The sequence below is a fragment of the Brassica napus genome, chromosome A7 (genome assembly GCF_020379485.1).
Source record: "Brassica napus cultivar Da-Ae chromosome A7, Da-Ae, whole genome shotgun sequence".
NCBI classification, from domain to species: Eukaryota; Viridiplantae; Streptophyta; class Magnoliopsida; order Brassicales; family Brassicaceae; genus Brassica; species Brassica napus.
Window position 1 is genome coordinate 14,848,912 of NC_063440.1, and position 13,926 is coordinate 14,862,837.

The 13,926-nt window shown below is 33.3% G+C and overlaps 1 protein-coding gene across 4 annotated transcripts; it reads right to left on the reverse strand.

The window, feature by feature from the left end:
- Positions 1-4,385: 4,385 nt before the first annotated feature.
- Positions 4,386-10,325, reverse strand: LOC106352584. Of its 4 annotated transcripts, none has more exons than XM_022688893.2 (19): positions 9,207-10,325; positions 9,032-9,118; positions 8,761-8,962; positions 8,560-8,674; positions 8,172-8,222; positions 7,931-8,014; positions 7,719-7,800; positions 7,578-7,637; positions 7,442-7,494; positions 6,886-7,052; positions 6,564-6,777; positions 6,234-6,291; positions 6,087-6,143; positions 5,734-5,991; positions 5,574-5,638; positions 5,440-5,496; positions 5,249-5,342; positions 4,903-5,043; positions 4,386-4,822 (listed from the first exon to the last, which is right to left on the reverse strand). In XM_022688893.2, the coding sequence occupies exons 1-19, from the start codon at positions 10,134-10,136 to the stop codon at positions 4,697-4,699; spliced, it is 2,901 nt and encodes a 966-aa protein (XP_022544614.2). In that variant the 5' UTR covers positions 10,137-10,325; the 3' UTR covers positions 4,386-4,696. The 4 variants fall into 4 exon arrangements, with proteins under 4 accessions (XP_022544614.2, XP_013647659.2, XP_048592821.1 ...); XM_013792205.3 differs by having other exon boundaries at positions 8,172-8,264; XM_048736864.1 differs by having other exon boundaries at positions 7,578-7,800.
- Positions 10,326-13,926: the final 3,601 nt, after the last annotated feature.

The following is a 13,926-nucleotide window of genomic DNA, read 5'->3' on the forward strand; positions in this document are numbered from 1 at the left end:
TAGTAGATTGCAGAGTATTTTATGAAATGTCTAGTTTAATACTTTTGGATTTTAAATGGATTTTTCAAATTCATCTTTGAATAGTCATTTTATACAAATCACCCCAAACTTTCCATTGAATACACTCTTAAGTGTTTTGAATTGATTATATAGATCTCTCACACTTTTAAAATATTTTAAAGTTGATATTAATATAATTATATTTATCTTTGAGATATCTAACTTGGAAATCTCGAACAGTGATGTTCTAAAAACCTAAAATCATTATACTATTTTCATTACACTCTAAATCATCTAAGTTAAACTACTTCTAAATCTCTGTTGTATTACATGGTTAATGTTGATGTCATATTAGAAACAGAAACTATAAAAATTTAAAATTTGTGAATATAAATAATTTAAGGATGGCATTCATTTAGGGGTAGAAGAAAAAATATAATGATTTTGGACAACAATTTCCACCTTCAAACGAACTCCGGAAGAAAATTAGAACAATAAATAAATATAAACAAATGTATTTTTTTGGTATTGATGATTTGTTAAGCATAATTATTTAGTTACTCTAAATTAGATAGATCCATACTAACATTTTAATAGATTATATCACTATTTTTAGAATGATTGTGGTGAAAACAAATAAACAATTACTTCTCAAATAATGTTTAGGGACTTATAAACCAAAATTACACTCCATGATTGCTCATAAGTTATCCATTTCATTAAAGTCACCATGTTGGTAAGTATCTAACGTAACTCTTTTTTAAACCTTATTGATTAATTATCTTGGATATAAAGAAAAAGACCATCAACATCTAAGTTGTTGTTGGGGATTTTTAGGAATAGATTTTGTTTTCATAATTTAAAATAAAAGAATATCATGATTGCAGTAAAAAGTAGTAATATAAATCTAAATTTTAATCATTAAACTGGTTCAATTTTTATTTAAACCATTTCATAAAAACATATTATTTTAATCGAGTTGCCTTTTTCAGACTTTTCTTCTCTTCAATTTCATATCGAAAGTGATGCATTTAGAATTTTATGCAAATGTGTTGTATCCATCATTATGGTTCAGGTTTTCTTTCTTAATATAATTTAACAATTAATTTTAGTCTTTTAAATTTTTCATTTTGTTTAGACATTGAGTTCGTAAAAGCAACTAAAAACATGCATCTTACATGGTGGAGGGTTAGGAGAAAGTATAAGCAGTGCATGCATCTCGCTCTAAACACTAATCAAAAGTTCATATTCAAAATGAGTTGATATTCATCTAATAAAGAAAAGAAGAAGATGAACGACAAACTGAGAAGATGAGATATAGCGTGACCACATAGAATGAAAGATTCAAAACAATGATTACAATAGAAAAGGGAATACCACTAAAGATACATAAGTAAATTAATAGCATGCTTTTTAATGGGTGCGCAATATTTAAAACCAAACATGACTAAAGCTTCGTCTCAAATTCCCGGAAAGTTTTATAAACTATATTCGAAGTTGTAATTAATTTGAATGGCTTTTTGATCTGCCGCCGGAATTTGTTAGTGGCCTTAATCATGGTATTATATATTCTTCTATATTTGTGGTCATAGTCTAGTATCGTCAAGTTAAGGGGGTTACATATATTTTCATAAACCATTCCATAGTGGTTGAATAGAAACTCAATCATATTATTCGTTAGATAAAGTATAATGTTGCTTCACAGCCCGACCATTCGCTAATATGGCCAATGTTAATAGAACCTTAGATATCATTAGGCACATCGGCTAAATCATATGGGGCCATGCATTCAAATTTTATTTTATGTTCACTAAAAGATAATACTATTATCCACCTTTTTCAAAAGAATCGATTAAACTTTATTAGTAGTTGATAGAATGTTCTAAAAAAATTGGTGTGAATTAATACATATCGTTTAATTTACTTGCGGAAAACAGAAAGCAAAAAAAAAAAGAAGTTGTTTTTAAAATATTTATAGAAATCCTCAACGGACATCATGGAAAGAATAGTATTTATTATTATTGCTATATTATTATCTAAATTATGAAACAAAACATTTTACATTAGATTTATAGTTTTAAATTCTCTGAATATTATTTATACTCAAATATCGATATTCAAAGTCTGAAGTCATATAACTAAAAGGAAAATTTTCATGGCGATGTTTTGAATTAAATTTAGAAATTTAACTGAATAGTATAATTTCTCTCACCTTATCGCCGTCCATGTTCATAATTTTTGGTATTTATGTTAATGGTAGATTGATGATAATGATGAGGACCTTATGTTTTCTATGAAGCCTTTTTAAAGTCACATTTAGGATGAGCGTGTTAATCATGGTAGCACCACCCATATACATATCGGAGGGCCCTAATGGAGGAAGTATACTAATTAATAGTTAATAACTTAATATTTATGGACTGTGTGCATATATAATATTAAAATTTAGAACTAATATCAGTTCACAGTTCCAACTAATTCGGAGGAAGCATAATTCGCTTTTAATATACGAAGGGATTGACTTATTTTGCCTCTATCAGTGTTTGCATGGTAACGGTTTGTACGGTTTTATAACGATTATATTGTAGTCTGTATCGTACGTTCTCAACCTCACAAAACAAATTTATCTTAATTTCGGCTAAATCATGATTTTTTTTATCACAGCTTAATATATTCCATCAGTTTTCTTTGGTATAAGAGAATATTTAGGTGAACTTGGAGATGTGACTTTAGATACATAAGAAATATTTTCTAAAAGTGATCGAAAATCAAAGTTCAAAAAGAAGAAAAAAGGATCAAAAAACTAATTTCCATATTTATAGGCGAAAGCAAGTTATTAATTTTTTTTATGGGGCACATGAAAGCATAAACTATTTATTTCATTAAGTTTTAAAAATGGAAAAAATAAAAAATAGAAAAAATGGACAAAACATGTTTTATATCAAAGAGACAAGAAAACTGAATTTTTGTTTCATTTTGGTAAATTTTCCTAATAATAATTACTGCATTTTAAAATTTTATGTTGAAAATTATTTTAAAAATCTAATAGATAAAATGGATATCATTTCATGCATCCTCTGAAGCTCAATTATTTTTCATGCTTTTATTTTATGTCTTATTACTAATCACTTAAATGAAACTTCTAGATTGAAAATTTTACACTGTTGGACTAATGGTTTAATATTTGGAGTAGGTTTCAGTGCGCCCATAGTTTAATATTTGATGTTTTACACCATGTCATCAGTATTAGCGCCAGCTGGTCTGGACCTAAAAGGACTATTTGGACCAAAGGGCCATACATCTTCGTGTCAAATAAACTTCTAGATTGGCTCCTTGGTAAATCTGTATGGAATATCATATTACAGTAATGCGTGTCTCTAATTTTTTTTATGATCTCCCTCTTATTTATTCTCCTTTAAAAGCTTTTTTAATTGTGAGTTTACATTCCAAAACCAAAAGCATTATTTATGGTCCTAAGTCCTGATTAAAAAACTCGTAGAGAATTAGTTTCAGAAATATATGTACCTTTAGATTAAAAATGGGAAATATCAAAAACATGGAGAGAAAAGATAGGCACCATAATACTAGTATTACAAAAGTATATAAAACAAATGAATAGAAAGGCAAATGTTTACCTCAAAACAAGGAAGAAAGATGCATGTGTTAGGTGTAAGGCCTTGAGGAGACACTGAGCTGTCTATGTTTGGTGTGGTCTTTTTGAGTCTTATCACATCAAAGAGCAAAAATAAGCGTCAAATGAATAAGAACATCAAGTAGAGGTTTGTTCATATAACTTTGATTTGTCTTCTTTCGGTACATGCACTTTTTCTTATTCTCCATGTGTTTGAACACTCTTATCTTACTTTTTTGTAGGGCACAATAAAGCATCTTATCAGTATCCTCAGTCGATGTGATATTATTTTTTTTGTTACTCTCCTCCGATTGAATTGGTTTGAGGCTCAATCTAGATTTCAGTTGGGAATTTTCTTTTATGGGATTTCAACTTTAGAAAACTAAGAACTTAATAAAACCTAAAAGAAAATTTAGAATAGATTGGTTTCGTCTTTCTTTTTGTTGCTTTTTGATTAGAATATGAACTAAATAACTAATTTTAGAAGTTTGTTAACAAAATGACTTTAACCTCTGCAAAACCAACCATGGAGTAAAGATTACAAGTTCATCCCAAATGGTTAAAGATCATGTATATGGTTGATGTTTTTTAGAGAGATTGTAACAAGGAAAATGCACGATTAATAAAATATTTTAATTAATTTGGTCTGGTTCAGTTTTTGGTTATTTTGGTTGATGTTTTTTTTCGTTCCTCCTACAACAAATGAGTGGAGATTTTATACTGGACGATGGAGAGATTTGAGTTCCTTGGAAACGATAAGGAATATTGTTTTTCATTTTCTTGTTGGCATTACAAAAAAAGTCGGCTTCTCATACAACCGTAACAAGACGAGTTAGTAAAATAGCTTCAAGACTCATTTACTTCCCACACTTCTTGTCTCTCTAACTATTCTAGCCATGACCAACCCTTTGTGCATCTTTTTCAGTTACCAGACAAAAGACAACACATTTAGGTGGGAAAAAACCTGTACACGGATGTGGCTACTACCCAAAAAATACAAGCATGCATCAAACCTATATCGATTCACCCACTTCCAACAAACCAAAAAAGAGATAACCTTGAGCTTTACTCCTCCATACTGTCCTTCTCAGGTTTACTCCCGTCAGCAACACTCGTTCCAGGTACCATCTTTCTCAACATTGATGTTCCATGAAAGACCATCACCGAGTAGTCTTTTCTGCATTCTTTCACCTAGAACACACACAGTTGTGTATAAGTGATATTGGGGAGGGTTATATATGTGTATAGACTTTTGTTTTACTCATATATACCTCCTCTTCCGTCATCTTGGTGAAACCAAATTTGTTAGTCCATATGGATTTGGCTTCATCTGCTGCTGGCAGCACCAGTTGTTTCACGTTTAGGGATCCAAGCAGCCTCTCGATGCAATCAAACAGGCACTGAAAGTAACCCTACAGCCAAGAAACAGAACATAAACTACTCAAACAAAAAAAGGGGGAAAAAAATATGTGGCATGGATGCATCAGAGTTTTACTTAGGCGTGTATGATTTAAATGTGACACTAAAAGCGGATCGGTCCTTAGCAATTCTATAGGGAATAGGCAAATCTCTAAAAGAAAACAAAATGAAGGTTAATCAAACATCAAAGCTAATTACCTGCCCTTGATAATCTCTAGTGGTAGCAACCAGAGGGAGTTCCGCAAGTTCAGACCCTAAAACCCTAAAGATTCCCACGGAAACAATCACTTCACTGCACAAGCGAGAGACAAAACAAACACACAAATTAACAAGATGAAATAGGTAGGCTTCACAGAATAATATAGACTGGAAAGAAGAAGAATCTTAACTCCACAGTCAACATGGTGCAGTACATGCCACTGAAATCATGGCCTTTTGCTTTCTTTCTGTTTCACACACACCCACAGTGGTTTCATCAGCTAATGCACTAAAGAGATATTACGTTACAACCATTTGCACTTACCCATACACCATGGCTGGAATGAGATCTCCCCTGGTCCCAGATTCACAGATGGGATCAAACCGCTCCTGAAGCAGACCACGGACAAAAAGAGTTAAAGCTTTCATACAAAAATAGAAGGGAACAAAGTACAGAGGAGTTTGAATTGTAGCCGGAGAGTTACATGAAGAATCAAAAGTGCCTTCTTAAGAAACTCTTTTGTATCATCCGAAGAGGCCAACTTTCCACTAATGATCCTACATCTTATGTTTGGAGTGGTATTGTCATCTGGACAGCTTTCTTCATTAGTGTTTTGCTTCTTCCGTATAAAATTCAGGAAATTGTTACTAAGCTTCTCTTCTCCTTGAACTATCAGATCGCCTAATGAAGTGTTGATCTTTTTGCACCCAAGGGAACAAAACCATTTATCTTTAGGTAGCTCCTGTTAAAGCATAAACAAGGATGTAAGAGATTAGTAATGAGGTATCATCCAAGAGGAAATTATAAGAGAGAAAAAGAGCCAAAGAAGTTGAGCACCTTGAGATCAGCAATGTTATGGTCTTTCAAACAGCCAACATGGAACTCCTTTTCACACTGACGAGAAAACATAGAGACGGAATATGGTGAATACCAAATGCAGAATTAAGAGGGAGAGATCGCAATATAACAAGACCAACTAAACACCTGATCACAGAGTATCACAGTGCGAGAATTGAAGCCCAACCTGCAAAAACTATGGCCTCTGCAAGAGCAAAGAAATTAAGAAAGGTCAAGATCAGAAGGAAACGGTTTCAACTAGGAGAAAGCAACCATTGTATACGCATCTCTGAACCACACATATTCAAGTAACTTTAAATTAAGAAACATGATATAAAACGCTATCCAAATACGACCTCATTAAACTACCGCATTACAATATCAATTAAGGTCGTCAGGAAATCATGTAACTCATGAAGGGGACACAAGAAAGGCAACTGTAGTATACATGACATAATAGAAGATCTCGATATTCACCTGCATAACACGCATACACTTGGGAGCTCACTCACAAGAGAGCTGACAATTCGAATGCATCTTGTGGCTATCTGAGCAATTGCATCAACTCCACGAACTCTACCAGCTGCAACGGCGTTAAGATTGCTGTCCACGAACTTCTCCCTCTCAATCATATTCACACAATATTTGCAGGACCACCTCTCACTCGGAAGGCTTGATAAACCAGCACATACTAGATAAAACCAAAACAGAAAAGTAGGCTCCATCAAGTTAACGCTCCAAAAAGATAGCAATAGAAGAACTCCAACAAAGAAATCGAAAATTGCAACAAAAAAGGAACCTATATGATATGATCTTGGACAGGTATCACAACACAAGAGTTCACCCCCGTCCTGGCAGATACGGCAAATGTCATCATTTTCACGGATGGAAAACTTCTGGTCCATTGATAGCGCTACTGATAGTTCATGAAGAGATACGCCATTGGTTGTATAAATGTGCTGAAACCTGAACATCAATGAAAGAACAACTAGCTATTTCAACACATTTTTCTGTAAAATTACAGAATCAATTATCTCAGGGATCCAGGCTTGTACTACTACATAGTTCAATGTACCAAGGTTTAATGTATAATTTTATAACGTACGTGTATAGGTGTGTATGTTCTTTGTCTATACAGAATGCAACCATAGAGAAGAAAGAATGGTTCTTGTTTTCAGGTTTCCGAAGTAGTTTCACTCTAACAATCCTCAGTCTCTTGTATTTCTAGCAAATTATTATATAAAGTTACTATAGTGTAATTATAACAGGAAAATGGAAAAAAAAACAAGGAGTGCAACTGGCACAAACACATTACTACTAGAGTATAGATATGGAAATAGCTACAAGGAACTTACGGCTTCCGACGACTTGCACAGCCAGCATGGGCCTCAAACGCTGAAGGACTGACCTGGTCTCATAAAAAAATATAAAGGCTGATTCAGAACACTTCATGCCAGGAAAGAACATTTGACAACATTAAAGAGAGCTTACCACTTTGTTGCAACAAGAACAATGTATCCCAAATCCCTTCTTGTAGCCGACAAGCATTTTCTGCATAATGAACGAAATGGTTGGAGTAGATAAAGTTACAGTAACGAGCTGGAGAAAGGCCATTTGCCATGCAGATCTAACCTTTCCAGCAACAAAATAACCCACTTCGGTCCCATCTGGCAGTATATCATCCTCGAAAACAAGTTTGTGCAGCCGCAAATCCCTTTCAAAATGACAAAAGATGGACTGAGAACTAAAACAAGTATGACAGACAGCTAGGGAAGAAGACAATCTAGAACTCGACCACAGATAGATCGGATAAGTGCTGTCACACTTGTAACCACACTACTCACTTTCTGGTTAGTTTCCTTTGGCTGCTGCTTTTGATGGAGCTGGATTTAGACTCATTCGGAATAGTCCCTGAAGGCTCAGGTGACCTGTAGAAACCCAGGATAAATTTAAGCCAATATAGTAAGGTTCGAAAATATGATGTAATCGATATAATATCTTAGTCAAAAAACGAAATGCAATAAATACTACAAGAAAGCAGAACCATCACATAGTTGGCGCTATACATATAACAACAGTACTCACTTTTGGGTTGGGTTTTCACGCCTGTTACTTTGGCGAGGACTGGGTGTTGACCTATCAATGATAGTTTTCGGAACCAAAGTTGGCTTAGACGATCTGTAGGAAATTGAACTCAGATTAGGAATCAATCAAATAGATAAAGGTTAGCATCTGCTACTTTTTCATTTTACCCAAAACAAAATTATGCAGTTTAGTAAAACAGAATTCCACATAAGCAACCATGTATTAGAGGCATATACATGCATACAGCTCGTAATCCTTTCCCGAAATAAAATCTGCTAATATTTCGTTTTACCTTCAGCACACGATAACTGTATGTTCATATTACTTTCATATGATTGAGCTGTAAAGAAAAGGTCGTAGCAAGAAAATAATGAAAGATGATACATACCCCCTACGAACGCCAGTTGCTTTAGAAGGACTGATAGAGAGGTCGGGTTCCTTTCTCTCCAAACACGCTTTGCAAAAAAATAATGACTTTGTTTCACAAGGCTCAACCAATGGACCTGCAAACAATCAGATGTAACCAGTCTGAATTCTTTGAATTCAAGAGAGAGAGAAAGTGAAAACAGTCTTTATACCAATCAGCAACCTTGGCAACTGAAACACAGGCTAGATTTCTTTAAATCTGGTCCAACTACCGCACGAAGTTTTTCTTCTAGCGTATCAAAGGGAGTTTCCTTGCAAGCGTTCATGACATCACGAAGTGTGAATCCAGACTCCAGTAAGATATATTCAGGTGACCGCTTATTTGTGCTAGAAGCATGATGCTCGTACACTGCCGGGCTAACCACCTGTGAAAATTGAAAAGTTACAACAAGGACCAATTACAAGATCTTTAAGAGCAGTAAGTGATCACTAACTTGAGCTCCTTTGCAGGCACCACAAAAGCACAAAACGCCAGATCCTTTAATTACTCCTTTAAGCCCTCTAGCCCCTGCCTCTCTCATCTGATATCCACATCAGCACAAAAACAACAGATCCTTTGATTACTCATTTACAAGAACAGAAACAAAAAAAGAAAGCCATAAAATATACCTTTGCACATCGAAGATAGTACACAGTTAGCCCCTCAAGCATTCCAGAATCGAAAAGCTCTTTCAGCTTTGCTGGGAAACTCCTTATAAATTTTCTGGGCCTTCCACGTTTGTTTGGAGTTGTAACCAACGGATTTTGAAAACCATCCATGCCGACATCATTGGCATTCACATCTACCTTGCCCAAGTCTGAAGATCCGGTGTTACTTTCCAAATCAGGACTGTCTTGTTTGACTAATGACCTAGTTAACCTCCTCAAAGGCTTATCTACTGTATCATTCACTGCCTTCTTAACACCACATCGTCTAAGACCACTCGTCAGCGATAATCCAATCGAAACCACACTATTTTGCTCATGAGGCTCTTCCTCCTCCCTCCCACATGCCACTAAAGTAGCCTCAAATTCGCTACCTTCAGCAACACAACTACCTTTAGCTTCCCTTCCCAGATTCATATGATCTTCATCAGCCTCAGGCTTGAACATGGATCGGGTCAACCTCCTAGCAGGCATCTCATAACCAAGACCACTCTTCAACTTAACAAGGCAAGATCTTGAAGTAAGTTTCGCCAGCTCACTAAAACTAGCAGGACACGCCAGAACGATCTCTCTCTCAACCACAATCGAACATTCCTTTACAGCCTCTCTAACTGCATCAACACCGTCAACAACGTCGCTCTTTTCTTCTTCTTCTTCTTCAACAGGAGAATCGGACATTGCAGCATCCTCGCGCATCTTCTTAATCCCAGAGCGAAGAAGAAGGCGAGTGGTGAGCCTCTTGGCGTCGGTGCTTGTCGTGGAGGTTTTGCTTCCACGGGTGCGGCCAAGAGAGAGGCCGCCGCAGATCTCGGACTGAGATTTAAGCATGAATTGGAGTTCCCTTTTGCAGCCTGTGCGGATCATGGTCTCGCCTGGGGATGTGCCTTTCGCCATCCGGTTTTTTGAGATTTACAACCTAACAACGGATTCGATTTAGTGATGGATTCATTAGATCGATTTAGGGTTTCAGTTAGTGAAGAAAGGAAAAAAGAGAGAGAGGAGATTTTGGTAAGTGTATTGGGTTTATCTTTCTGACAAAAACTCTTCTTTGTTTCTATTTTATGTTTCTCTAGTTTATCAAAATCCCCCAGCTTATTCATTTACTGAGTGTTTATTAACAAGGGAGATCGAGGAAAATATTATAATTCTAGAAGGTAGTGTGCTAAATACGATCACTTTGTTCGGAAGTGTTGTTTTTTTTTAGTGTTGATGTGTTCGGTGAAGATCAGTTTGTCTTTTGGACATCATCACAAACAAAATGGCCATCAAGTTCAGTATACTTAGGCTTTTCATGGATATTTAATGTAGAGTTGTTTATTTGTTGTCACACTATACGAATCGGTTGATCCTGAGTAAACATTGAACGAAAAGATTTGCTTGATCCACTTAAGTTTAAAGGACACTGAACCCAACACAGTAACATGTTTTTCGTCTTCCAAGTTCCAATATACGAGAGAATTAACAAGTAGAACAATGTAAGCATTATGTTATCGACGAGTTAAAGTACAAGCGTTCCAATCGGAATCATAATAAGCTATGACACAATTATCAGAATCTACATATATGCCCTTGGCCCGGACACTATTTAAGATACAACCTATATAATGTGCAATGTTGTGTCCCAACGATCTTGAAGAAGACTTTACATATATTGTGACATAATATATGAACACAATGACCTTTCTATTTGCCTTCTTCTCAGGAGACAATGTAGTAATATTGTCACATCTTCTATTAATCTCAAGAGTCGAATACTAATCATTCGTCGAGTCATTTCTAAATGACATCAAGTACTTGCTTGTCTGAAATTTGTTGCCTCAACGGAAGAGGTCAAAGCTTTTAAGAACGCTTCGTGACAACTTGAGATGCAAAGAGAGACAACTTTATTTTATATCGTTATAAATAGGGCTAGAACAAATATTGAAAAACTGAAAAACAAATTCATAGAAATCTTTTTAATGATGATATAATTTTTAAACAATAACCTAAAAACAAATCGTAAAGCCGAATATTACTTACAACTTAGCTATTTTCAAATTTATATTATAATTTATAATAATTTTTTTATTGTTTTTTCTTTTATTTATATACTTACTAGTGGTATTCCGGCGCTACGCGCCGGGTTAATATGTTTTATTTTTAATGAATTTTAAAATATTTGAAGATGCAAATATGTTGAAAGAGAATGATAATTTTTCTGATCCATTTGATAGTTGTTACCGATCCTATTATATCATTTTGTTTTGAAATTGGTTAGGTCAAAGAAAAATATCATGAGTAGTTTTCACTGATCGATTCAATAAAAATAGAATAAATAATTGATAGTCGCAATAAAGTTAATATACTTGAACTTTAAACATAAAGTAAAGTTGATGTTCAAAAAGAAAAAAATGTAGGGCTGAAAAAATAAACTGAACCCGAAAATCTGAACCAAATCCGATCCGATAAAAATGAATCCGAACTAATATGAACCCGACATAAATACTAATGGATATTCTTTTATGATATTTCGGGTTATGGGTTTTATCCGAACTGAACTCGAACTTAAATAGATATCTGATAGAACCCGAAATATTTAAAATTCCAAAAAAACTTATACTAAACAGTCCAAACATGATTTCAATTCTTAATATGTATCCAAAATACACTATGGTATTATTGTACATCTAAACATTTACAATTTTCTTTTGTCTCATTATGTGTTTATCCACATCAATTGTTCTTAATTTGTTTCAGAGATGATTTGATACAAGTATTATATATGATTTTTAATAGTGTATGTTGAATAGTTTAACTATTTCTTTTTTTGGTTCATTACAATTTCAGATTCAGCATCTCTTTGGGAGTTCATATTGTAAGGTGCCATTTTTATTTTTATTTGATAATTAGCTTAGATTATGACTGGGGATTACTTATCAAAACATCAAGAAGAAAAATAAGCAGAATTGTTTATAAAAATCACATAAAAGTTCTATGAAAAATTTGTGATCGAAGAAAATGAAAATCATGAACCTGCTATATAAATAAAAATAAATAAAAACTGTTGGTTACATTAATACACAGAAGTTGCAAAATATTATATGTGTTTACTTGTGGTAAACATTCCTATTTAGTATTTAATTGTAGTAATAATTTTGTAAGTTTCATGTTTTTATATGTTCGAGGGCCTTTTAATTCTTTTTGCCCCAAGGTCTATTAAATGTTGCAGCCGGCCATGTACTTGACATTGCTTTATGTTGTTGTATTCGGATTCAAGGGATAGTAATTTTTAACTTTTTCGAGCTTGTTTTTTGGTTTAGTCATATAATGAATAGATACCAGTTTCTTATTTAAGTCCTACATCTCCGTACTATATAATAGCAATTATTTCATTATAGGTCTAAAAGGGGAACTTAGTTAATCAATTAATCTAAATTAATTATAAAGTTTATTTGGTTTCTTAGATCAAATATAAGTGCTATGTGTTCTACCTAAGTATTTGACTTGTGTGAATGTGCGACGTGTCTTTTTGTGGAGATTAAAAATATTGTTGGCCTCTAGATGGTTAACTGTATCCACCTGTTGTCAACCTGGGTTGCAAGTGAGGTCGAGTTCATATATAACAACTTAAAAATACATGCAGACAACTATCTAACTCTGAGTTTACTTTCAAATGAATTGATCCAACAGGAAACATAGTGAGCAAGCCACCAAAACACAATGTAAAAAAAAACCAGCAACGAAAAGATTCAAGGAAACAATGAAACCCTAAACTTATTCCAAGCGTTAAAGAAGATAAAATCCTGTAGACTTGGCCACTCGCTAGCTATAAAGCTTAGAAGTACGTGGCTTTTTCCTCTTTCCCCCTGTTTTATTGTATAAGATAGGATTTTCTCGTCTAGAATTGAACCCTTAGAGCATCTCCAACAATGAATTTTATTTTGAAAGTGAGTTATCCAAAAAATAAGAGTTTGAGAATGGATTGCAACAATAAACCTCAAATAAATCTTTAAATATTTTTATATATTACATTTTGCTCTTCAGTTTTTATAATAATTAAGTATAAGCATTAAATTTTTATAAATATATAATAAATACACAATAAAAACATGAAACATAATATATATAATAAATACACAATAAAAACACGAAACATAATTTTTATAATTTTTATATATATACTTTGTGTTTTACTAAAAAATTTAAATATTTTTTGTAAGAAAGTGCATCAGAGAAAAAAGTTACGAAATGGATAAACTACATATATATAATATTTTTATTTTAGATAATTTAATTTAAATTTTAACATATTTATGTATTTTATGTATCAATAATAACCTGTATGGAAAAGTATTTCAATATTTGGTCGAAATATATTTATAAATATTAAAATAAAAAAATTAATATTATTATAATTGTATGTAAATTACAAAATTAGAAAGACCAAACTAAAGACCGGTTAGAGAACCTAAACCTCAAAATTTAAGGATTTGAGGGTCTGTTGGAGAGCCAAAAACTTTTTTTTTACCTTTTTTGTTTCTTTTGGATTTGTTGATTTTAATCTATCAAAAAGGGAAAATGTAAGAATATATATATATATATATATATATATATATATATATATATATGGCGATTCCACAGTTTAACCTTAGTGTAAAATATTATTAGACATGGTTTTACCTGAAAAACAGAGTTTGGAAACAGA